At 42.2% G+C, this 25,724-nt stretch overlaps 1 protein-coding gene across 1 annotated transcript in view; it reads left to right on the top strand.

The window, feature by feature from the left end:
- The window catches only part of VIPR1 (vasoactive intestinal peptide receptor 1), a 120,700-nt gene that overhangs the window by 81,318 nt on the left and 13,658 nt on the right, over positions 1-25,724 (top strand). The window contains exons 6-10 of the mRNA XM_063324301.1: positions 449-581; positions 16,832-16,985; positions 19,012-19,072; positions 21,460-21,529; positions 24,438-24,529. Of these exons, the coding sequence (XP_063180371.1) occupies positions 449-581; positions 16,832-16,985; positions 19,012-19,072; positions 21,460-21,529; positions 24,438-24,529 (510 nt within the window). The remainder of the gene's footprint in view (positions 1-448; positions 582-16,831; positions 16,986-19,011; positions 19,073-21,459; positions 21,530-24,437; positions 24,530-25,724) is intronic.

Below are 25,724 nucleotides of genomic sequence, written 5' to 3'. Positions count from 1 at the left end.
TGTAATGTGTGTTAATTTTTGGCAGCAGTCGCTAGGAATTTATTTCTCTTCCTGAAGAAATATTGCATTTTGAAAAGAATTATTGAAGTACAAACATTCTGCAGAAAACAGACCTTTATCGTGAGCACAGTTGTCACAGTCAAAAGCATTTATTTTCCAGTGGAGACCAGTGTGATGGACCTGTTTTCTGTCATTCTGTATTTTGACCCTTTTTCCTAAAAATTGGAAATGTAGCAACACTGCTGCAGATGTATGGATTGCCACATCTTTGGTGGCTTTAAAAAGGTTTATGTGGATTTGCAGTGATTTACATCAGAACATAGTCTGTCTCAGGGTTTCTAATGTTTATTGTGAGTCTGTATCTTGGCAGAAGAAACATGTAAATAGATAAATAATGCTTTTGAGAAGCCTTGCTGTTCAGAAATGTTGTTTCATCTCTTTCCAACAGAAAACTACACTGTACTCGAAATTATATTCATATGCATCTCTTCATGTCCTTCATAATGAGAGCCATCGCAGTCTTCATAAAAGATGTCATCCTATTTGAAAGTGGAGAATCTGAACACTGCTTTGTGAGTTCAGTAAGTAGCCGTGAACGTTGAAGTTTCGACCTTATTCTGTTGCCCCTCTTAATGCACCAAAAATTACCTTGCAAATGCATGTGAGAGAGTGGGAAGATTTCAATTTTTTTCTCATTTGAAAGTAAGAAGAACAGGTTTGCTGCAGTTTAATTTGTATTCAAAAGGCACAAAGTAAATTATCGGGGTTAAAAGTTTTTAGGCGTCTGGTCCCTTCTGAGATCAAACCCACAACTGGACCTCTACAAAATTTTAGGGCTCCTGTCAGTCCTATCTCCATCTCCCAGTCCCGTGCTAATTTCTTGGATATCCTGGGCTAAGGAGACTTGCATTCCTGTGTTTAGAGATTCAATAAAACCTTTCCCTTGGTGAGGGTGGGAGTCAGATCTAGATTCACATAACTAACTATAGGTATCTATGGGGTAAGTACCTATAATGAGCTACGAGTGTAAAGTGCAACCATAGTCAGTCAAGCTCCAATTAATATACTCACTGGAGTCTGGAGAGCTTTTCACCTTGCTTTGAAGAAGGCACTTGCATTTGGATGGCTCTCTGGTCTCCACTGATTGCAGTGACCACATCTCTGCAGGAGTTTCAGCAGGAAAACTATGTGTAGACATCATTGTCTATTTTTCATCTGGATCTGTATCCCATGCTAGCTGTCTGCAACTGGGAGATTTCCCCACTGGGAAGATAAATGAGGGGAATAAAGGAGTTGGGATGTTTTTTTCACTTTCAAATTTGGTGCTATCAGGTGGAGCAAACATTAAGGAGGGAGAAGAGCTGTTTATCTAAAGGCCATATAGACGTTAAGAGGACACTGGTCATGAATAAATTTAGGCAGCAAACTGAAATCACCAAAATAGAGATGTGATCAGAAATCACCAAAAAAAAAGAAAAAGAAATCCTTCATAATAAATTGATAATGTTAGATGAGCTGCTTGCTGGTAACAGCAGGGGACTGGGCACAGTGCTCCAGCAGATCCCTTCAGGACCTGTTTTTTTATGTCATACAGCACCAGAAAAAGATTCTCTTTTCTCTTTCCAACTTCTTCCTTGCCTTCTGACTTTTCTGTATCCTTACCCTGAGTCCTGTCCCTGCTGTTAGAATGACCTTTCTGCTTGAGCACCTCTCAGTTGATACCAAAGAGCAGCCTGCTCCCAGCTTTTCCCTGAGAACTGTCTGCAACACAACGTGTTCCCGTTGCGCTGACCCTCTGTGGGTTTTTTTCCCCTCTGTGGCTCACTGGCTCACTGGAATCTGCATTCTGTAGCAATGGGGGTTTATTGTGAAGGTCCGTGAATGGTTAGAATGACATGTAAACTGGAAGAAAAAATGGCCCGGCATCTGCTGCCACAGATAACTGCCAGTGCTAATTGGCAGAGGAGCCAAGAACCCAATAAGCCATGGAGTTTGAACTAACCTCTCGCCCCTGTGGGAGTTCGCACTGGGTCATGACTGAGGTACAACTGCAGAAAGCTGTGTGAAAAGTGTTTGCTTCAACCATCCATCCAGAAACACTTCTGTATATAAATGAAAGACTTTGTCCTGCAGAATCCACAGCTCCTGGAAGCCAGCGTGCTTTCAGGCAGACCCATGGCTACCACCACTCTGTGTGTTTCTCCCCATCAGAAGATTTTCGTGTTAAATGCCAGGTCAGGGTGAATAGCTGGATGATACTCAAGGCTTATAAAAGTATGTGGAACAAATCTGTCTCCACCACTCCAGGCTGAGTGCACACCTTGCAAAATCCGTGCCTGTCTTGACCCAACATTTTGGAAAATCTTTTAGGTCATAGGGAAAAAATACCTACATGAAATTCGGTCAAAATGCTTCTCCTGATATTCATCTGTTTGCAGAAATAGTTATAAAATCCATTGTATTTATGTGGGTTTGGTTGGGTTGGTTGGCTGGAGTTAGATTAAATAATTGGTTTGTTTGTGCTTTGAACTTGCAGGATAAAGTTTTGACTTGGGAGAGGTGGGACTAGGACCCAGGGTCTAATACACAATTTTCTGGAGGTTTTGAGTATAATGGTTAGATATGGCCTTGAGCTCATTCAGTCTGAGATTTGAACAACTTCAATTTACTGAATGCTCTCACCACTGTGCTGTTTTAGTAGAGGGCAAAACCAAAGTAATAACAGTGGTTTATTACAAGAGGAAGTACTGCTCTTAGTTCCTTTAAGGAAAAAAGAATAAAGGTATCCCCCTTCCAGAACAGATTCAGGGCTATAAAATCCAAATTACCTTTCCCAGCATTTCTGATGAAGGGACCGAATTCCTGAATTTGGCATTTTCTGTTACAGTAAGAAGACTTAAAATTATGTTTTATGCACCAGCCACACAAAAATATTTCAAACTCTCCACCAAAAAAATGTGTCAATGCTCCGATCAAGTAGGGACTCTGCTACATGTAGGTGTATATGTTACCAAAAAAAAAACCTCATTCATAGGCTTTGCCGCAAAAGCAATTTTACTCCATTTACCTAGTGTGGGAAACCTCAGTTACAGTGTTAACTCTATGCCATTTTAAACTCAAATAGTTTTGGATTACCATTGAATTCAACATGAACACCCTGAAAAATTAAGTTCCTTGGGCATTTCTATGGGTCTGAGAATGTGGCAGTAAGCGTTTCAGGCCCAATGCAGCCAAAACACACACGATAAGCATCACCGAGCCATCACGTGAGCCAGAACATGCACCATGCACTGGGGAATGTTTACGGAGGGATGTGTGGCACCTGTAGGCTCCTCAAATTCCTTGGTCCTTCTTTCTTGATAAACAAAAGTCTTGCTGCTTGGGTGAAAAACTCAGCCTGTTTTCAAGGGGCAAAAACTCTGAGTTGGCAAGCAAGGCTTGTTTACATAACTAAATGTAGCAGGCTTAAAAAATCATTGACCCCAGGACCCGTGCAAAGTGGCCCAGGCCCTCTGTCCCACACCAAGGAAACTCCGCAACAGTAGCTTTACAAATGTCCCTCCCACCTTCTCCTCTCCCCAGCTGCCTAAATCAATTAAGCTTGTTTTTAGGCACAATGGGGATCCTTTGGCTCATGTAGAAGCATTTTAACTGACCATCAGAGACGGCTGGTCCTCCAAAAGCCCACTGTGGGATTTTCCAGTGGGAAACAAAGCACTGCAGTGACCTTGAATTTTCTAGGGGGGTAGAAACAGCAGAGGAGTCTGATGGCCACGTATACACACAGTGTATTGCCCAAGGTGCTACCAGTCATTAGTAGAACAAAACCACTTTCTCTCTGTCATACCTTAAGTCATAATGTATATCTGTAATTATGTGTAACTAAATAATCCTGTTGGTTTATATTGATTAAAAATAGGCATATACTCAAGTCTGTTAGTCAATCTGGGCTTTAAACACTGAGATGTAGAGATGATCAGGCTAGGAGAGCTCTGTGAAATCACCCATTCCGACTTCTTCAATAACTAGTTGTTTCAATTAGCTCAGAACATGTTCTGTCCCAGTAATCGGTCATTTTGGATAGAAAACTCACCGCATGTGGCTTCATTGCATCCAACGATTACTCACACTGCATGAAAAATCGTGACACTTTCCAGCCTGTATTCGCCTGCATTCTTCTGGTTTTTTTTCACTGCCAGACTCAAGAGACCTCCTTACTAATTTTGTTTTTTCACATTCGTTTTTTTAGGCCTGGTGACCTTCTGCCATGGCATTCCCACACTTTGTCTTCCCCTTTCCTTCTCTCCCTGGAGAACACCCTGTGAAACACAGTAGCTAAAGCAGAAAACCTGGTAGAAAGATTGAACTGAACCCTTAAATTGTCATTTCATTTGATTTTTTTTGTTTTTATGGATAGGTTTCGATACAGTTTCATTACTGTAATATCTTGATAGCATAATGATGAACTATTTATATTTCCAGACTAGCTGAAGATAAAGAAGCCGACCATTTGATATAAAGAAAGATCAAGTTCTACAGATTAAATTCAGGCTGACTTTTTCTGCGCTCTGCAAATTTGCCTTTGCTGAAGATTCAGCCAAGGGGGACTAGATCATTTATCTTTTTCCTTTTGTAATCCAGTAAAACAATCAAATTCTAACAAAAAATCTTCTTTGAAAAGGAGGGTGGGATTGTGAACATATACACATATCTCATATTTTCAGTGTGAAAAGTTGGGGTTTTCACACGAGCTTGCTCAGATCAAATTGATAACAGCTGCAGGCCCCTACATGGATTTTATATGTAGAAGTTGAACACAGATACATTTTCTTTTCCAGCGCACCACCATCTGAGGCTACTCAGATACGTATTCTCTCCCTCATGTGAGAGTGCCCCGATATGCAGGCTGTTAGAGAGATGGAAGAGTGTGAGCCTTTTTATTCACTTGTGTAAAAATGAATATTAGACAATCAGCTCCTTCTTTGTGTTATATTCTCTGGGGAAAACATCTATTCCCACCTACAGAGAGGAGGGTGAGCTCTTCTTAGCAGCACAGACAGGCATCTGCTGAACTTTGGCTGACTGACTTGGGAGAAAAGCCTGGCAGAACTCTGTGTGAAGACAAAGTGAATCTTTCCCTTGCCTTTAATTGTTGGGTCTGACGATATCTGTTGATATCTCCGTATTTGCTGATCACTTCTACAATCTAAGTTTTACAGCAGAACAAATGACAGAGGGGAAGGGGAAAAAAACACCCTAGAGAAAGTTCCTGTAAATTAAACAAAGAAGTAAAAAGCAACAGAAATAAAGCGGGAGAAGGAATGGAGGCATAGCATGTTTGCCAATTCTCTTTCAAGTCTCACACCTGCACTTTAAATTTCACTTCACCAAAAGTATTAAGACACTTCTAGAAAGGACCACAAAATAGAGACAAGGTGGGGAGAGAAGAGACAAAGAGAAAACAGTTACATTCCCTGATTAGCAGAGGCCCCAGTGGTGAAAATATTACCCAAAAGTAAAAAACAAAAATAAAAAATGCCTCAAATGTGCTTTCAAAAATCAGTGCCAGAATTAAATTAGAATATATCAAGAAGTTCAGTGAATGAAAAGTGTATGAAGAAACGAGAAGCTATAAGAGATTTTGAATGTTAACTGCCTATGGTCAGTAGCAGCCACAAACACGGGAGATGGACTAATCATCCACCTTGACTGTTTTAATGTTCTTGTTTGGATGTTGAAATTGTCCAGAGATACCCCATCCAGGAACGTGTTATCTCATCATCTCTTCTAGAACACAAGAGGTCCCTACCTGTCTAAGCTCTCACTGACATTTATGAAGTAGGCCTAAGTCATCTCATACGTGCCATAGGGAGGGGGCCTGAACACAGGTAATTGCTATGGAGCTGATGACAAAGAGTAACTTCCTTCTGTATTGGTGAGACAGCAATTTATGGCTGCCACACTTGAAGCCTTGGTTGCTACACCATACCCCTCACAGGGGCTCAACCACAGGGCTGGCAGCAGCAAATGAAGAATAAAAGAGGTTGGGAGTTGGTTGTGGTGTTTGGAGCTGAAGGTCTCCTAAAAGAATGTAGCAGAAGAATGAAACATGGGCTTCGGCTTTGAGTTTGGAAGAAAGGAATGTGCAGTGATGGAGAGTGAAGGGAAACTTGAGTGTCAGAGAAACTAAAGGTGAAACCTCATTGTTTTGAGACAGGGAGGCAATGAAAGGCAGTGGAGGATGAAGCTTGACACTTGGCGTGTAGTTCTGGAGGCATGCCAGGCTACGAAGTGAGGAAGGCCTGTGCCATGAGATTGGGATTCTGCTTTAGAAAGATGGGGTTTGCAGTAAAAGGTTGGAGAAGCAGTGGGAAAAGGCTGGATTTCAGCTATAAATTGCCCAACATAGGCATCCCTACACAGAAGATAAACAGGATATTCACCAACTAGTCCCACAACAGGATCAATGGGAAGTGACAGAGGGAGAGCTTGATGGGAGCTTTTGCTGGGCTCCCTCCCTAAGAGTTGGCCACAGGCCCACAGAAAATGGATAAAGTGATCCATTTCTCCAAGGAGAAAGTATCAGATTCTGGGTTATGCCCCTTCTGCTCCTTGGACTGTTCATATCAGGCAGCCTTTGAGAGGATCTGGACCATGGAGACCAAGCTCTAGCATGACTTTACAGTTTTGCTTGGATGAGTTATCCTCATCTTCTTTGCTCCTGGAAATAACCCAGGAGTGAAGGCAGAAAGTTAGACCTTGGAAGAGCTCTGGAGCAGGAACTTTTCTTGCATAAGTGAGCCTATTGTGCCTGACACAGCCATGCCCCAGTCATGGGCTGACAACTTAAAGCAATGCAGTATTGCCAATAATGAGAGAAAATGTGGCAAGTGCAGAGAAGGGCATTATTAAAACTCTGATCACCTTCTCCATTTAGTTGCTGCCTTGTGGTTGACTTGCCTTATTACTGAAGATGTGTTCGGAAGTGTCATTACTCTGCAACTGATGAGGACAAAATCAGGACAGTTACCCCATTTACTGAGATAATTCTATTTTTACGTCTAAACTCAGCTCTGAGTCATCTGACGCAGAGGCTAGACCAGCTAGAGCTAATCACCATCTTAGAAATAGTCACAAGACTGCCCCCAAAAATCAAACAAGTATTCCAAAGAGACAAAATAGAACGGCCGAGTCCTTCAAAGACTGACAGTTACATAACCCCTGTTAAAATCAGCAGAAGAAAAATGCTTAAATCGCCTTGAGGATCACAGTCGCAGGGCTTAAACTTGCTTCTTATGTGAGGAAAGGCAGACATTAGAGCTTCCTACTGAACTCAACAGTGTTGTATTTGAGGAAGTCTGCATGGGAAGTGGGCAAGGCATAAAGTGCAGTCATGTGGACTGCATTTTTTGTTGATGTAAACTGGTACAGCTCCATTTATTTTACTGGAGTTCACAAGGTTTCTGCAAGTGCAGGAGCTGACCCTGACATGCTTTGCTGTGTTGCAAGCAAGTAAAATAGAGGTTGTCTTATGTAACTTCCATAATAGCAGAGAGAGACTTTTAAGTGCCCTGCCATTTTCAACTGGCTTTCGGCTGGCATTAAAGAGGTGAAAGCACAAAGAAAGGCCAAGGCTATCTCATGGGGCTTTGGGGTCCATATGAGTTGAACTATTGCTAGAGAAATGATACTCTAATGAGAGAAATGATACTCTATTATTGATACTCTCACTCTTATTAATACTCTTTTCTCTATCTGAGAAAAGGAGGCTGAGGGGAGACCTTATCATTAGGTGGTGGAGTCTCCAACTCTGGAGACATTCAAAACTCGCCTGGACGCGTTCCTGTGTAACCTGCTCTAGGTGACCCAGCTCTGGAAGGGGGGTTGGACTAAGTGATCTCCAGAGGTCCCTTCCAACCCTATGATTCTATGATTCTATGATTCTATGATTCTTTACAACTACCTGAAAGGAGGTCGTAGAGATGTGGGGATCAGTCTCTTCTCCCAAGTAACAAGCGATAGGACAAGAAGAAACAGCCTCAAATTGCACCAGGGGAGGTTTAGGTAGGCTATTAGGAAAAATTTCTTCACCCAAAGGGTTGTCAGGCATCGGAACAGGCTGCCCAGGGAAGTGGTGGATTTGCTATCCCTGGAGGTATTTAAAAGATGCAGATGTGGTGCTGAGGGACATAGTTTACTGGTAACTTAGTGCTAGGTTAACAGTTGGACTTGATCTTAAATGTCTTTTCCAAAAAAAAAAAAAAGATTCTGTGATTCTAGGATTCTATGCGGGTTTGGTAGTAGCCCTGCCTTGGTGCAAGTGGAAGTGGTAGCACAGGAAAGAGACATGGAGATTGAGCTCAATATCTTCTTCCTAATGTCTCCATCCTTCCACGGTCTTGATGGAAGCAGGCCAGACTTAGCTTAATGAAGTAGTGTGTGTACGTGCATGTGTATAGCTGTACAGCAGTGGTCATCAAGGCTAGAAATAGCATTTCTTCTTCATGAAAGTGGTAACAAATCAACAAGCTCAGACACAAATCCAGGTTATAATGGTTTAATAAATTGCCCAGTGACGGCTGACATGGAGTAAGTATTCCAGTGTGTGCTCTTAGGCACTGATGGGCGCATGAAAATGTAATGCATTGTGACCTAGAGGAAAGCAGGTTAAGATAAATTGAATTAATTTGCTATTGCCAAGGCTTAAGAGCACTCTTGCATGTTTCTGGGGCACCATTGATGCAGAGCAGCATGTTAACAGGGAAAATGTGTGTATGAGGTCTCTCATCCCTCTGCCTGAGATAGATGGTGACCATGAATTCAGTTACGTTGATCCACCTGCCAGGACTGAGTTGCAGTTGAAGCCACTAAGGGCAGCAGGAGCTGAAGGGTCCATCACCAAAACATAAGATTATTATTCCCATGAAGGTCTTTAAAGACTTTTTTTCTTTCTCATAATTCCTGATAGATGAGAAATTTCTTTATGCAAGGCTTTGAACTTGACGACTTAGGCCCTCACAAACTGAAGGCTACGTGCCTCAATCAGAAGCTACCTTGTTTCTATCAAGATGGCGTTTTAAGAATTTCTTTAGTCAAGTTTCTTCATGCATAGATAGTGTTAAATCCTCAGCACCCAAAATTTCTGTTCATCTCCCAGGAAAAATTTAAGAATCATAGAAGAGCTAAGCACCAGTGTAGCGATTTATCATTTAAAATTACCTGCTTTTCAGACTCCATGATAGGGAAGGAAAGAAGGAAAGGAGGAGTCAAAGGCACCCGACTGATTTAGGAGGTGATTTCTTGTTTGAATAGGCTTTGATTCCCTTTCATGGTAGAACATAAACCTTGTGGGTCTTTTTCCTTGCTAACCAGTTGGAATCTAGTCTACAACTGCAATTAAAATGAGGGAAGAAATAAAGGTGATGGCTTTTTGCCAGGCAGTCTTGTTTGTTTGTTTTTAATTTGTTTTTTTTTGTTGTTGTTACACAAAAGGTTGAGTGCACTAAGGGTAAGTTAACACTTTTTCTTTTCCTTTTCCTTTTCCTTTTCTTTTTCTTTTTTTTTTTTTCCATGGCTCAGCAAATTGGTTTGACCTAAGGGCTCATTTTTGGAGGAACAGAATAGCCCAGTAAGAAGCTGTTTTATTTCTGTCAACAGTTTCCATTGACATCATGCTGAATTTCTGCAAATTAGGCCTCCAGCCCTGTTGAAGTCAGCGGCGGCTTTGCCACTGACCTCTGTAGGTTCAAACCATTACCCTCTGTAGCCACATTGTCTCTGCAGAAGACTAGGTACAGTAGCAGAAGGCTGAGATAACAAATTAATATTCACATTTTCAGTTTGCCCAGTCCACTTCTGGAAGTGTCTTCTCTACTGTAGTTTCTCTTCCAGGAGAGTGGCTTGCTTTTCCACTCTTCTGTCAAAGCCAACTAAGTAGTGAAAAAATAATATGTAATAGTCAATACTCTTGAGCATGGGAACGAGATGAGAAATAGCCTGGAGCTATGAAGATACAATATCATATCTTAGCCACCTCCTCCGGAAAGGTCCAAGCCAAAATCAACAGTCACTAGTGAAAAAAAACACCTCTGATCCTCTGGGAAGGTGACTTGTAAAAGAAGGTTACTCTACACTCCAGAGGGAAGAAAAATACCCGCTTTAGTGGGCAAGAGAAGTTTTCTTTTTGTTTCCAGTAAACTGGCTTGGGCAACATCATCCTAAGCGAAGCTCATTGAACATCCTCACCCTTCCTTTCTTAACAGAGGCAGTAATATCTAGGCCAGTATAGTATATCCACTCCTCCCATCAACTTATTTTTCTCTCAGAGAGTAATCAACCTTATAAAAGTAAAGCTAAAAGCAGAGAGAAGTACCCCATGAAAAACAAAAACATGTATCTGGAAACTAAGTCTACCCTGCCATCTCCATGCAACGTGCACAGAAATTAATGGACAATGCAGAGCTATGGACAGCGCTGTACAATGTTTAGGTTATAAAATGTTTGGGAATTTGTCAGTTGTATGAATTTCAGTGCTAACATAGTGAGATGGGGCATTAATTACACCGTCTAATCTTACAAGCAGAGCAATTATTTGGTTATTGCATCCTCATTACAGATTACCTCATACCTTGGCTGAGGTGGACATCTCAACAGAAGAAGAACTGGGATGGGATGCAACCTGATTTAGGCATGTGGGATGGGAATCAGCTCAAGACTGAGACTCCTGAATTTAGTTATGATTATGAAATGAGTGTCTAAAATAGTATGATAGTTATGGAGATGTAGGGTTAGGTCAGTCCCTGTGCCTGAAGACCCTAATTTCAGCATTTCCAAAGCAGGTGGTACTTGCTCGGTGCTACCCCATCTTCCAGGTACAGGATCATGAGTGAGATCTATAAAAAGCTTTTAAATAAGATCAAGGAAGCCTACTTGGTAAGGCTGGGGGAAGAGCGGATGTTGCTGTGGGTAAATTCAGCATGAGTCACTCAGCAACTATCCCTTCAGATAGGTCGTGTCTTCTGGGCAACATAAAAGAAAAGTGCTGGATAAATCTGTCAATGAGAAAATGAGTTTTCATCTGTCTTCTGATGAAAAGGCCTGCAGAAATCTGCGGAAATCTCTTCCTCCTGCAGCAGTAGTGGGGAGCCCAGGTAAAAGGACCTAACAAGGAGATTTTGAGGCCTGCAGGTTTCATGATTGTTGAGGTGAAACTGAGCCCACCCTTTTCCCTAAGGCACTGGAGACTGGGCTGAAGGTGCTGTTCCAGCTTAATAAATCATGCCAGGAGCTGCAGTATTGCCCAAGATTACATATGATGTCTTAAATATACCCTTAAGCTGACTTAAATATGTCTTGGTGCCCTGTGACAAACCTTCCAAACTGCACGGGGGTCACACCCATGTACAGGAGAGGGAGGGACAGGTCAGGTCTCCTGATGGGGATACACATGATTGGGGTGATGAGCCTCAAGCAAAATTTTTGCACTTAATGTATTCCCAGGCCAGCGATGGTGGGGTGGGTGGGAGTATAATAAATCATTCAAGTGCCCCTTTATACTTCTCTGGTCTAAATCCTTCTTTGACCCAAGTCCTAAAGCTGTAACACACCATATCCTCAGTGAAGGGAGACTTTTGTTGGTGCAGTGCTGCTCTGTGATGCACTGCAGCATTTCCGTGGAGTTGAGTGACCTTTTTTTGTAGAGTTTTGTTGCATTCACAGGGGGCTGATGCATGCACGTGTGTTGCGTGTGTGTGTGTGTACCTCCCCTCAAAAACCCAGACCAACTCCTGTCTAACTAAGCTGCCTATATTGAGCTAGAGAAATTGAGCAGCTGGTCAAGACTGACAGTCCTTAGCAGTTATTAATGAGCAGGGATACCTCGAGCAGAGTTATTATCACTGAGGAGTAAGACATATGTGTATTTAATGCAATGACAGATTCAGCTCTGAGTTAATTACTGCCTCCGGCGTCTGAGCTGCATTTTTCTAGATGGATCAGCTGGTCGCTACTTCAGTTTTACGAGAAAGATGTTTTTCTCAGGACTAACGTTATTTGAAAGTATAAAATGGTACTAGGCACAGGGCAGAAGCCTGGTAGGGTCATTGCTCAGTCTTGGTTTTCCCACCCTTATGTCCCTTCTCTTCACTTCTTTCTCAGAATGTCTGGCTGCATCTTGAGTGCATTCTTCCTAAGACCTGACAAAGTAGCCTGTGTTTTTCACAGCAGCACGTGTATGCTGTGCTGCATGTTGGCTGTGGGTAGCTCTGTTGCTTTTCCCACCATTCCATATAGCTCTGAACTTGTCTCATTATTGACACCCTAAAATTTTTGCCCAGTTTCTCAACTAAGCACATTTCAATGTCATACTAGCTTTCTAACGAGCTATGTGCTTCGTCCCTACTCACCCATCTCATTTTTGAAAGAAGACCATACATTCCAGAGTATCAATGGCTCATTAAATATTTGCCCTAAAATGACTGCAAGAAGTCCCCTTCTCTTTCAAAGCAAATGTGGTATCTTCTGCCTTCTCTATCACCTTGTTAGGCAATAAATTGGTGTAGGCTCAGGGCAGCTCTGTCTCAGAGGACAATAAATGCCCCATTTTGAAATGAAGTCATTTCTTTGAGAGTCATGGTCCTGGTAGACATTCACACCCATGTTCAGGGAACACTAAACACTCCATAAGCAACAAGACAGTGTTTTACATCCACTTCATACAGGTGTGAATATCCGTCTAAAGTACAAAATAATAGAAATTACTTCAAAGAGTTGTCTACATTTGAGGAAACCAGCCCTTCGGGACAGCAGTACAGTGCAATATGTACATTTTTTCCCTGTCTTGCTAGCTCAGCAAGGATTTTCCATAAAGGGCAGACTTCTGCCATCTGACCATGGGCATCTCATAACCCTTAAAATACCTGTGAATATCCCAAAGGTCCACAGAGGAAATCCCCATCCTACGAAGCAACAGCTGGAAGCTCAACACGATACCTAACAGTGACTAAAATGACACTAGCGATCTACTTTTAAGCAAATGAATCTTGTGTAGTCTCTTCTTTTGAGATTCAACAGTCCTAAACATAGATGCTTACAGCAGAGATGTTTGGGCACACTGAGGCAGGGGAGGGTTGACCCACAGAGTAGGTCTAAGGCATGCCTCATCTCATCTTCAAGTAACCATCTACAATAATCAAGACTATATTTTCTTATTGGCTATAAGAAATTTGAAGAGAAGCACAAAAGTGCTTGATTGGGTCAAAGAGGTTTCCATCTCTCTCTGGCTGGAGGCAGACTCCATCTCAGTTAGTCACCAGCAGCACGTGCGGAAAGGGAGGGAACTTTCATGGGAAAAGCAAATGGCCCGTGTCTAATGCAGTCCCAAAGAGGGGAAGCAGAGAGGAGCCACTTGGGTAGATGAGCCATCTGCAAAGCCAAGGAAGACAATCTCACTGCAACATCTTGTGTGAACATGAGCAGGGCAAGGTCCCTAAAGAAAGACATGGAAATAAGTGGTTGTAAATGAGATAGTGGAAAGGCAGACAGTAAAAAAAAAATGTGCTGTAATGCTGCTTTTCCTGCTGAAAATGTCTTTTCTAAACATAGCCTGTATTAGTCTTTCAACACTGACACATCATGAGGTGTGCTCTTTATGAAAAAAAGTCTTCTGTGAGATGTAATAGCTCATCTCTGCCTAGCGTCTGTCATCTAAAGGGTAAAGCAACTTATATAAATGTGGATTTTGTTTCCCGGCATTATAACAGCCATTCTGAGGCTGAATCCGATCGATCAGGAAGGTAGAGACCCATTACCAAGCACTGCATATAATAAGGTCTCTCAAAAGCCAGAAAGAGCTGTTTTCCAAATGTGTCGCTGAGTTGGCTGACAAAGAGGATTCAATGGAAGAATGACACTGCAGTCAACAGTGAAACTGCATCTCTCTGAGAAATATCTGGTCTGGTTTAAACTTACCCAGCACGGACAATAGTAGCAAGAAGACCAGGCGGCGAAAAAATGCCATGACTTAATTTGCCAGACATGACAGTGCATCCAAATCTGTTCCAGTGCAGGACATCCCTGTGTCACAGGGGATCCCTGGCTACAATACGTTATTGCTGTATGCTCACAATGATGCATAAAAATATCTTTTCTCCAGGTAAAACAAAAAATGCCTGGGGTGGCAAGAACTGCTCAAATAGCCAAACATCCCTCAGCATGGAGCAAAGAATTGATCTTCTACATGTCCCCCAGAGAAGAAGTTGCCAAAACCCAACTGCTGCCCATGTTCGTGATCCACCTCAGGCTCGTAAGAAGCCACCACCATGTTAGGGAAGGAGGTAGGGTCAGAGAGTACCACAAAAGCAATAGTTGCCACTACTGGGAGAAAAGGTGATGGAGCCAGATCTGGCACTCCTGCTGCCACAGCCTTAGCTCAACACGGCTTCCTCTCTGTGACAGCAGTAATTCTGCAAACTCAGACTGGAGAACCCTGCCTGAGACTCTCTGTTAGGCAGAAGTCACACTCAATTTTTGTGAGGAGCCTTTCCTGGTCCTGTGAAGTATTGCAGTTTCTTGTGACATGCTCCAGCCTCATGCCTCTGCCATAGTTTTGACTCAACCATCCAGAAAGGATTCGCCAATGTTCAATCCCCAAAGCAAATCCATGTGGTTGAGCTGCATCATAACTGCCCCCTTAAACCTCCTGTCTCACCCGTGAGCTGCTGAATTAGGGACAAATACTGGTAGAGTGAAACCATAAACGAATTCAGTAGCCCCAGTAGTGTTGAGTATGCTCACACCAGCGAATCCCCACTGGCTGCAGACACACCAAGCAGGCTCTCAGGCTTTGGGCAACAGAAATGAGGTGTGTTGATGTCACACAGCCATATGCACACAATAGCAGGGAGAAACAAAGAGCACAGGGATGCCATAGGGAGGACGCTGCCGCATCCCCAGCCCTTGTCAGCTCAGCTCTGTGTCACCTTCCCTCCCTGGGAGTTGACTGCCTCCTCTGCCTCCACCTTCCCCCATCACCACCCTGGGGCAAGTATCTGCTTATTCCATCTGCCTCACAGGAGGGAGCTGATGTGCATATAAATTGATCAGCAGGAACCCATGAGGGTCCCCAGAGTGACATACTGGCATGTGCTAGGGGAGGGTTGAATTAATTTTGAGTAATCAGTGGGGACAAGTCCCTCTCCAAAACATGCGGCATCGAGAAAATGCTTTCCACACTTCCCTTTTTAACCAGCGTGTTTCATAGCAACTGTTTTCAGCAGGAGAGGGGAGCAGGGGGGAAGTGTGAGCTTGTCACTGGTGCAAATCAATTATTGCTCTAAATTCAACATATTGCACAGGCAGAGCACCAGGGAAGAGCAACTAACCAAAGAGTGCTAGCAGCCAGATTCTACTGCTCTTGCCCCAATAAGTGTGCGGTATTATCCAAGCAGACTCGCTGAAGGCAACAAGACTATTGCCTGAACCAGCATCTCAAGGATGCTTAGACAGCGTGGATATGTGTAATGATGCCACCAATGATCTCCTGTAAAGCTCCTGCTACATCCCGTGCTGGGGCAATGGCTGACATACTTCTTTGGGAAGCTGATTTCTACCTTCAGGTGTTTTCCAAGTCAGGCTTGGCCCCTGAGTTTCAGAAAGAAATTTCCCTTCTTTTTTTCCTTTGTAAGCTGACTGTTCTCATTACCTGCGCTGCAATGAAATCTTCACACAGCAAGTTACCGTGTTTAATTATTCATTTCCTGAAGAAAAACAATGCTCTTTCCCTTTTCAAATGTCTCCCCTTCCAATGCAATCAAATCTGTCCATGATCGCTAGTGTTTACCCTGCTTGTCCTCCTTATCCTTTTCTTTATTTTAAAAATATGGATCCCACTCCTTCTTTTCTTAACTGAGTATTCATAATCATTTGTAGACTTGACTTTCTTCAAATCCCTGTCTCAAATCTCCTTCGTTTTTGCAATACTTACCAGGCCATGAAGTGATTACAATTTTCAGGGGTTAATTCACACAGATATTTTTTTTTAATTTTTTTTTTTTTTACCCTGTGGATTCAGTTTGTTCAAGTCAGAGGCTTCATTTCTTTGGGTTCAGGGAGCCAGGTCATTCTAGCAGACAGCCCCATGGAGAATTACAGAATCATAGAATTGTCTAGGTTGGAAAGGACCTTTAAGATCATTGAGCCCCACACTGCCAAAACCACCACTAAAGAATGATGGGGGGACCATGATGCCCAAGTCACTCAGGGTGTTTGTTGTTCATCAAGACACTGACGTTAGTGCCAAAAATAGCATAAGAAATTCTCACTCATCCTCATTTACTCTCTGGTGCAGATCACTTTCACCATGCTGAACCAAGGGTTTGTGGGCTGCGCCGTAAACCAGTCACTGAGCTGGTCTCAGGTCAAAGTAGCGCCTTTTTGGAGGGTTCTTCTGAAGCAGTGCGATTGTTTGCTTCACAGCTCAGCCCCACGAACACTCCCTGGTAGAGCAGAGAGGCTGGTGGGTGCACATCAGGGCAGGACCTTCTGGCATCCTCTGTGCCACTAAGCCAGCTTCCCAAAGATGTACATCCAAAACCCACAGAGAGCAGCACCATGCTGGTAGGGATCATGGTCCAGCGTATCAGCCTCTCACTGCCCAGCAGGGTTTCCAAGCTTGAGTGCATGGAGGCTCATGCACCATGGAGCTCATTCCATACGGGCTTCAGGTGCTGCAAAAATCAATCCCAAAGTTCCACACAGAGCAAGGTTGACTGGTAATTTGGTGTGTTTACTATGGAAACATGCTGCACTTCACTGTTCTTTTCTTCTCTTCCAGGTAGGCTGCAAAGCCATGATGGTTTTCTTCCAGTACTGCGTCATGGCCAACTTCTTCTGGCTCCTGGTGGAGGGGTTGTATCTTCACACCCTGTTGGTCATCTCCTTCTTTTCAGAGAGGAAGTACTTTTGGTGGTACATCTTGATTGGCTGGGGTATGCATCTTCTCAAAACTGAATGCCAAGGTGTGATCCTGGCAGGCATTTTTAACAGCCATTTAATACGCAAACCAGGGGGCTCGGACAGGGCAGAGATGTAGCATACATGCCAAGAAGTGCAACCAGGAGCAAGATCAAGTGATGGCCAGAGGAGTTTAACAGCATTAGCCTAAATCTTCAAAGGTATTTAAGAACTTCGATCGTGCTGGGTTCATTGATAGTTGAGCAACTCAATGTCTTTAAGGACTGAGGGCCTGAAACTCCACATCACCTTTGTAGTCACTTAGTCATTTCATCTGGAGTGGGATCCCAAAGTTGACATCATACATTGACTTTAACATGTAAAGATGGATCCCAGCAAAGCAGGGCTCTTGGACTGAACCAGACACTGCAGTCCATCACTCTCAACTTGGCTTGCTGAATTCAGGCCAGGTAACTGTCCTGAGATTCCATTGCCTGCATGCTAATGCTGATAACCTTCTGATTACTGCATTCGTGATTTCTCCAGCTTTAATGTGAACCTAGTCTTAAACACATAAAGTAAAAAAAAGTAACATAACATAAAATAAAATGAGAAAATGCCAAGGAAGACAAAATTAAACTCTTCACAAAGTAACTCAGAGCTGAATTGCTAACTTACCCAAGTTAATCCTGCCAGATCAACTTCTCTTCTTTCTCCAAAGAGGTAACAGAGATCTCTTTTCCCCTTTAAGCCATTTAGCTGAAAATTTATGTTTAAGTAAGCAAAATGGTTTTCTATGCATGCTTTTCATAGCTGAAACTGAGAAATAATTAGAGCAGGGAAAAACCTTGAAAAGAAATAATAAAATAGTGTCATGTACAGGGGTAAGCCTGGGCTCAGGATTTGACCAGTTAGCCACAGAGTAAATTGTATCGAAAGTGACAGGAGTTACACTTGGGTTCACACTGCGGAAGAGAGACAATTCTCCGTGCTATAAGCATAAGAAGTGATGATGTTAGCAGACCTTGTTTCAGATGCAGTTAATCAGGCCAGACCTTCTTTAAACCTGCTTTGTGCACAGATACTCTTTCTTTCAGCGCAGTAGAGCTGGCAGATTTTAAAGAAAAAAGTATGAAGTTAATGATTTTAGATCAAAGGAAATCCCTTGCACTGGTAATATATTCTGCAGTTCCTTGGGTGAGGAAGGACAATTCAAGAAAATAACAGGTGCTTGAAGGATCTTTTGGCCTTTCAGTCATCCATCATTTGCAAGAGCATCAGTGATGGATCTCAAACGGATCATGCAGAAATTAATAATTTGGACACACTCGTAGTTCTGACAGTTTGTATTACCATTGCACTCAGAAATCACTGGTAATAAACAATACACAATACTGTGACTAATCCAGAACTAAGTGACATGTCCTTCTGAAGTATTTCCAAGCTAAATCTAATCAAAGACATGAGACAAAGAAAAGAGGCACCACAAGGATGGAACAAGACCACCCTAGTCAGATCATGGACTGAGGAGCAGAAGCAGGTTCATCTGGCCCACAACAGACATCTACATGTGAACTTGTCACTCCAGGCTCCCTTCATAGTCAGTGAAGATCCAGGCAGTACAGTCAGGGCAGTCCAAGGGCATATTTCTTGTCCTAAAGCAAACATCTAAAGTAGCTCAGGTGACCTGTGTGTTAGGAGTACCTATTTCTCCTTGTTGATGCTAGAGACCTGTGGTGACAAGTGTCCACACTGGAGATGTCTAAAGTGATTCCTATTCCTTGCATTTCACCATCAGTAGGTTTTTTGGTAGGCATTGCAACAGGAGGATAAGTCTGCTAGTGAGGAGTTACAGGAAACTCATCTTACATGGCCAGTGCAAGCGAAATTTCGGCAACATGTTTCTTGTTTGGCATGGGAGCATTAAAAACATGAAGCATTTGCCCACTTTTGAAGGAAGGCATCACCTCAGTCACTCAGGAGGGATGGGCAGTCGGAGACAACAGCCCTGAAAGCATTGATAATGATTTCTGATGGTAACACCATCTCTTCTCTTGTCAGGTGCCCCCTCCTTGTTCATCACTGCGTGGACTATTGTCAGGATTTACTTTTTCGATGTTGGGTAAGCCTATGGACTCAATTCTTTTTCCGTTATAATTCTTCCTTCCTTTATTGCCAAGGAAAGCCAGGGAAATCCCTGAAGTTTTAGTGACCCAGCCATCCTGCCCTGACCCTTACGGCAGTCAGAGCAGAGCAGAGGCTTTCCTCTGCCACCATGGACCGGGAAATGCTTCAAGGTCTCCCTGAGGACACACGGTTTACGCCAACTTAGGCCGGTCACTCACCCTCTTTGTTTCCCAACACCTTGGTCAGGCTATTTGCAGGGAATTTGTGAACAGATCCTGATTGTTGCATTTGGCCCTGTGATCCTCTGTATAACAAAGATACGAGCTGAGCAGCTGCATCGTGCTTAGAGCTTTGCATCCTGCAGAACTGGCCTTAAATATGCTGGTGTAAGAGATACTTAATAAACATACCCATTAGCCTTCTCGCAGGAAAAATCTAAAAGCCCTTTTTTTTCCCCTGAGGCAGATCTTAAGATCTGTTTTTCATCCTCTTTAACCTCACAGCTGCCTTTGATACCTTGTATAAGCAGCAGATAGAATAAAGCTAAATAAATGAGGCAGATATTGGAGCTATCCAAGGATATATGCAAGTAAATAGGATCCGATCCTGCAATGCTCCTTCGTGCTTTTACTCAAACACTCAAACTATAGTAATTGTGAAAACTTTTATGAGAAACCACTCCAGAGAGTTACAGAATCAGGTGCTGATTGTGTACTCACGGTGCGTGTCCTCACTTCTTGCATTTACAGCATATGGTTAACTTCATTTTCTCCCATCATCGTCTCTCTCCAAATGTGTCCTGGTTTGTCCTTATTCCGCTAAGAGAAGCAGCTCATATTTCTCATTGTGTTTTTGATTTATAGTCATGCTAACACATTTCCGGAGGGCTACTGACTTCTTGTATGGTTTTACTCTATCTGCATAAAACTGACCTTATTTACTCTATTAAGAAATAGCCCTTACAATAAGATAGAGACCAAAGGATTTAACCAGTCTGGCTACCAATTCTTCTTCCTATATATTCCCACAAAGCTTCAGCAATTCTTAATAAAAATACAGACTTCTTTGCATTTTCTGGAAGCTTTAAAGCTCTACATTTTTGTGCCAAGTAAAACAGAGTGTGAACTTACAAGATATGTTAATACCTAACAGATTTTTTTTTGCATACTAAAATTACCTACAGAGAAAAATTACAGGAAATTAATCCAGATTAAATAAAACCTAATTATGTAAGATTGGTTAAACAACATTAAGCCTCTATTTAAACATTCTAACTCCAAATTAAAGTGACCTTCATTCAGACCGCCTGAATTTATTTTAAAAATGAAGTGCACTCAACATAATTAGGGCCACTTTAATTCTAACGGAAAGGGCAGCATGCACCTGACTAAGTATAAGCATCTCTATGTGAGCAATTTACTCTCATCTCCTTTTGTAGCTAGTGGAGGTTTAGTCAGCGTAGTCCATGGAGTGCCATTCTTTTCACCTTAAAGTTGATGCCTAAAATAGGTCTCAGGAACTGTGCCTTAAAAGTGCCTCTCTTCATCTACCATTACTTGCACTGTCAATGTTTTGAATTAGATGAGCCGAATCGGGGTGAAATTGTCTACGATGGGTTCCACTAATCTATTTCAAACACAAATGCGGGCCAATTTTCATTAACGCTCTCCTAAAAATACACCTTTGATCACCCGAGTGTTGTGAAGTCGACAGATAAATGGGTCCCGAACAGTATTAGTCGTTTCCATGTCATTCCGATTCTGTCATTTCCTTGCAACCGAGGTGAGTGGTGTGGTCTGCAGACAGTTCTGACTTCAGGATGAAATAAATCACACCCTGGACCCTACAGACTCCACCAGACCCTCACTAGACCCATAAGTCAGATGCAGCTAGTTAGATTTGGTCAGACTAATCCCACACAGACGGTCCATCATCTTTTTCAGAAGGGCATGTTAGTTTTTTTCTGATGGTGCCAATTGCTCTGTGCGTAACCCCCATCCATGATGGTAGATAGCACTGGAGACCTCATGAGTCTGATATTTTGATAGCATTTCCTTGTAGCAGACCTCAGCATAGGAGAAATTAAGCAAATCACCATCCTCCCCCACATTCACGCTGACATAACATCCTCCAGCCCATTCTGTAACAAAGGGGAAAAGAGCTCACCACATTATCTCTGGGGCAGCTGGTGCCTACCAGTGCTCAAAGCCACTGTAAAGCAAGTCTTCAGCCCTTCCTAGTTCATACACACCATGTTTAGTGCCCTTCACATAACCTGGCACAGCTATCTTTAGCATTTAGGGAAACCAGGTACCTGAGAAGGTGACATAGCTGCTTGCTTGCTTTGCTTGATGGTTTAAGTCTGGTTTTGTTTCTTTTTAGGTGCTGGGAGGAAGTAGTGGAATCCCCATTCTGGTGGATCATTAAAACTCCTATTTTGGTGTCTATTTTGGTAAAGTATCAGCACATTCTGCTGGCTGCAAAGCCATCTTTAACACAAAGTCTGGGGGGTGAAGGGGTGTTGAGAAGTGTTCTGTAAATGTCCATGGAAAATCATTGACAGATAAAGTCCCACTATGTACTGACTGTCTGTCTTAGGATAAGGAAGTCCACCCTCCAGATAAACATTTAACATAAACATTTAAACATTGACCGTGGGAAGAGTTTGAGTGACTAGGCAACCAAGGTGGAGCTCATTTGATTTAACTTTGACCACCTCCATCTCAGCTACTCACCCTGGGCACTCTAGTGCAGTAGCCATACGTGTGTGTAGCCAGAGGAGGTTGAGGAACGTGATTAGAGATCCAGGAAAGGTTCATCTTGTCTAATTCATTGTTGGATATCTAAATTAGGTCAGATGAATTGTGCCATGCATGTTTTTGTTTCTCTGAGCTGACCATATGCAGAGCCCAGGGTGACTTCTTCAATTGTAGATGTCAACACTACAAAGTAAAATGCAAGGAGTCCTACCATAAATTTCTACCTACATAAAAAGAGGTTAGATGGATTCCCCGAGATGTTTGCCTCTTGTTATAGCTTCCAGTACAAAGTTGGATTCCATCTATGTGTTTTTTAAGTAAGTTCTTGAGAAGCTTGCATAATTTCCAGATAAATCATCAGAAGTGCTTGACTTCTTCCCTCTCTGGACACGATCCATTCTGACCACAGAAACCATGACACTTCTGAGGAACTCTTGAGTCTTTCCATCCTTGTTGAATATTACGTGTTTTCCTCTGTCAGGTATCAAGCCAAAACTTAAAATCAAATGAACTTGAGATAAACTTAGCTTTGAGTTTTCTTAAATGAAGGCAAGTATGTGGGAAAGAAAGAAAAAGAATGCAACAGAAATCAACTCAAATAGATCTCTTTTAAACAGAAATCTTTTCTTAGACATACATTCTTCTTATTCCACTTACATTATGACCTTTACAAGAAGACTTCTTTTCTGTAGCATTTGTCATACAGGGATTCCAAACTGAAACACTTTGGATAATTGCACCTTACTCTGTTCACCTCACTGAATAGAAATACAATACTTAGATGGCACATCTCACAATGTTTATATTATCACAGAAAGCTATAGATAGCGTTTCCCCTTTCCCAAGATAACTTTTGGTCAAGAAATACACTTGTTCTCCTCAGATTAATGAGTCTGTATTTTCTTTTGGCCAGTAAACCACTTCCTCATTGACAACAGAAATTTACCCAGCAATTTCTGATTTTCCTTCTGCAGGTATCATATAAATCTCAAATCACAAAAGAAGGGCATGATAACCAGTCTCTGATAAACAGCAGGTTTCTTCAGGGAGGAATGCAACATTTTCTCCATATCTGTGGGAATAAAGCATAGATCTCAATGGAAGGAAGAAATACATATATCTTATATATGATGTACAAGACATATAAGATATTAAGCGCTGGGAACAGATCTAGTGCCTTTGATTATGCTCTAGGTTGAAAAATAAACTGAACAGCTTCACCAGTAGCCTAATAGCCATATCTTCTACCATGCAATGCTAAGGCTGTACTAAGCTCCGAACCTACCTTCAGCGCTGCAGCTTGTGTGCTATCGATGCTCATTAGAGTAATTGAGTTAGATAATACTGGTTTGAACTGATAAATTTTACTTGCCACCAAGTCAGACACAAACCATTTTTATAAGAAATAAATATGAACAGAAACTATGATAAATGGCATGGGATAGATAAAAAGCGATTAAGCAATGCATCATAACCAAGAAATACAATTAATTTCCAATCACTCATAGTCTTTGAAAAAAGAGTGAGCATCTAAATGAGAGATGTGCTTCAGTCTATTTTATTCACCTGTCATTGAGATAAATATAGGAATTGCTGGAGGAAATTTTACAACCTGTTTTTGCAGGAAATCGGATCAGCTGGTTAACACAATCCTTTCCAGCCTTTAAGCCTCTAACAATCAGAATCCTTTGTGCATTCGTTAACCATGAAAGGATAAAGGAAGAGATTGTGTGCCAAATTAAAACTAAACTAAGTCGACAGAAATCTGTCATCAATTTTCTATCGTATATGTTGCATGCATAACAGCGTGATTCAATGGATAGGACCTTAAGAGCAAGCAGATCTGTATTTAATTCATGCCATCTATTACTTGCCATTAGAAAACTGCCATTCCTAGCTCTTCACCTTTACTATTAAATAAGGTCAACATTGGTTAAGTATGTTGATAGAGCACTTTGAGGTTTTTTGAGTGAAAAGCACCATCTAAAATCTAGGTATCAGCTAGAGTCCTCTGGTATAACCTTGCAGGAGATAATGTTTTCCGCTGTATCGGTGAGGTCTATCCCTTGCTAGACAAGGTCTCCAGCTTCTCTCCAGAGAAAACATGCCCCATAGCATTAAATAGAGGCCCGCTGAAGTGGATACTGCTTTGTGTTTTGTTTTGGTTTCCTTGGCTCACCGCCTCAGTCTTTGACATGCTCAGCAGCTGGTCCCATGTCACCGTCTCCCGAGGGCTATGACGTCCATCGCTCCGCTAACTCCCAAGGCTCTTTTCCTGCCCTGTCGTCGGCGCTCCCCCGCGCAGCAGGACGTCGTGCATAGCTGTGCTCTATGGGTTTGACATCATCATACTTGGGATGTATGACACAAAGTCCCAAGCAGGCTGATGTCAGGCCCAAGATGGCTGCCATCCTGTGTCGGTTTACTATGTGCTCCCAGAGTGGGGTTCTCTGCTCATGGCTTTTTAAGAACAGCTTGCTCCATGTCAAAAATACTGCAGTGAAAGGAACTGCCCTCTAATGATCACTTCTTCTTTTTACTGGACAAAAATACTAATTTTTTTCATTTCTCTCTGTGTTTCCTTTCTCCCCCTCCCGACAGGTGAACTTTATTCTCTTCATTTGCATTATCCGTATCTTAGTCCAGAAGTTGCATTCCCCAGATGTTGGACACAATGAAACCAGCCAATATTCGTAAGTCCTAGACTTTTTCAACCGTATTGTTTGGGTTTTGGGAAACCTGTTTGGCTGGTAGCTCAGTATCGCATCTCTCTGCACTGATCAGAATCAAGGATTTCTTAATTGATTAAAGCTGATCAGAAATCTGGAAGTGGGGCATTTGGTAAAACGGCTGGGCATGTTGTATGTCAATTTGAGCAGACAGGAGAGAAGGTTTTGTCCTGGGATTGACAATGAAGAAGTGCGAGCAACAGTGATCGTGAAACAAAATAGGCTTTTTCTCTGTATATTCAATATTTATTGGATTCTGAAGGCAGAGGGACTCTGATGGAGGACAAGGAGTAGCTGCCCAGAGCATATGGGCTTTTTTTTCTGAACTAGTAACCCTCAGCTCCCTTTCTCAAAGAAGGAGAGGTCTAGAAAATTAGTACATTCAGTAGAATCTATGGCAATTTTTTCTTATCCTAAAGCAGACTCCTAAACTAGATTGAATTAATTCAATACATTTCTCTTCACTGTTGAGAAGTAGGACTGTCTCAGACATTTTGTTTGACATAATGCTTTTATTCCAGGGATATAAGGTTGACCTTAACAAGGCTTTTTATAATGAACAACATGCAAGTGAGATCAACATCTGTCTCAGTGGCCAAGACCGGTCTTAGTTGCAGTATTCTAAGAGTGCGAGAAATCTGTCTATTTGCATGGATTTATTCTCGCTTCAATGCAAATGAAATAAAAGTTCAAAAACTGGCTTATTTTTTAATTTTGCCACTGTCTTGTTTGACTATCCTTGATATTTATTATATAATTCCTGGAAAAGAAATGAAAAGGAAAAAGTCCAGTGTCTACATGGTCACTGCCCATCAGTCTTTGTCTTTGGAGGGAACTGTGCACTTAGGTACCCTAGAGAATCTGAGCTCAGTTCATCTTTCTGCAAGATGGCAGAGAATATCAATATGGTCCTTAAATACTGACCATCCATGACACTGAGTCTTTCTCTCTTGTGATGGTAAATTATGCATTTCATCTGCTTCAAGAGTTTCTCAAATTTATGAAAGGAAATTCCAGTATTTGACCTTAGCTTCTCCCTGCAGCAGCCAAAGCCAATTACCTCTTTTTCTGTCATCTTAAAACACCAACATTACCAGACCCTGTGCTTTCTATCACCTCCCTTTATGTATTTCCAATTGGGCATTGTATCTTTGTACCC

Source organism: Chroicocephalus ridibundus, chromosome 2 (genome assembly GCF_963924245.1).
Source record: "Chroicocephalus ridibundus chromosome 2, bChrRid1.1, whole genome shotgun sequence".
In the NCBI taxonomy this organism is placed as follows: domain Eukaryota; kingdom Metazoa; phylum Chordata; class Aves; order Charadriiformes; family Laridae; genus Chroicocephalus; species Chroicocephalus ridibundus.
Note: the sequence above shows the minus strand (reverse complement) of the source record. Positions and strands in the feature narration are given on the sequence as shown.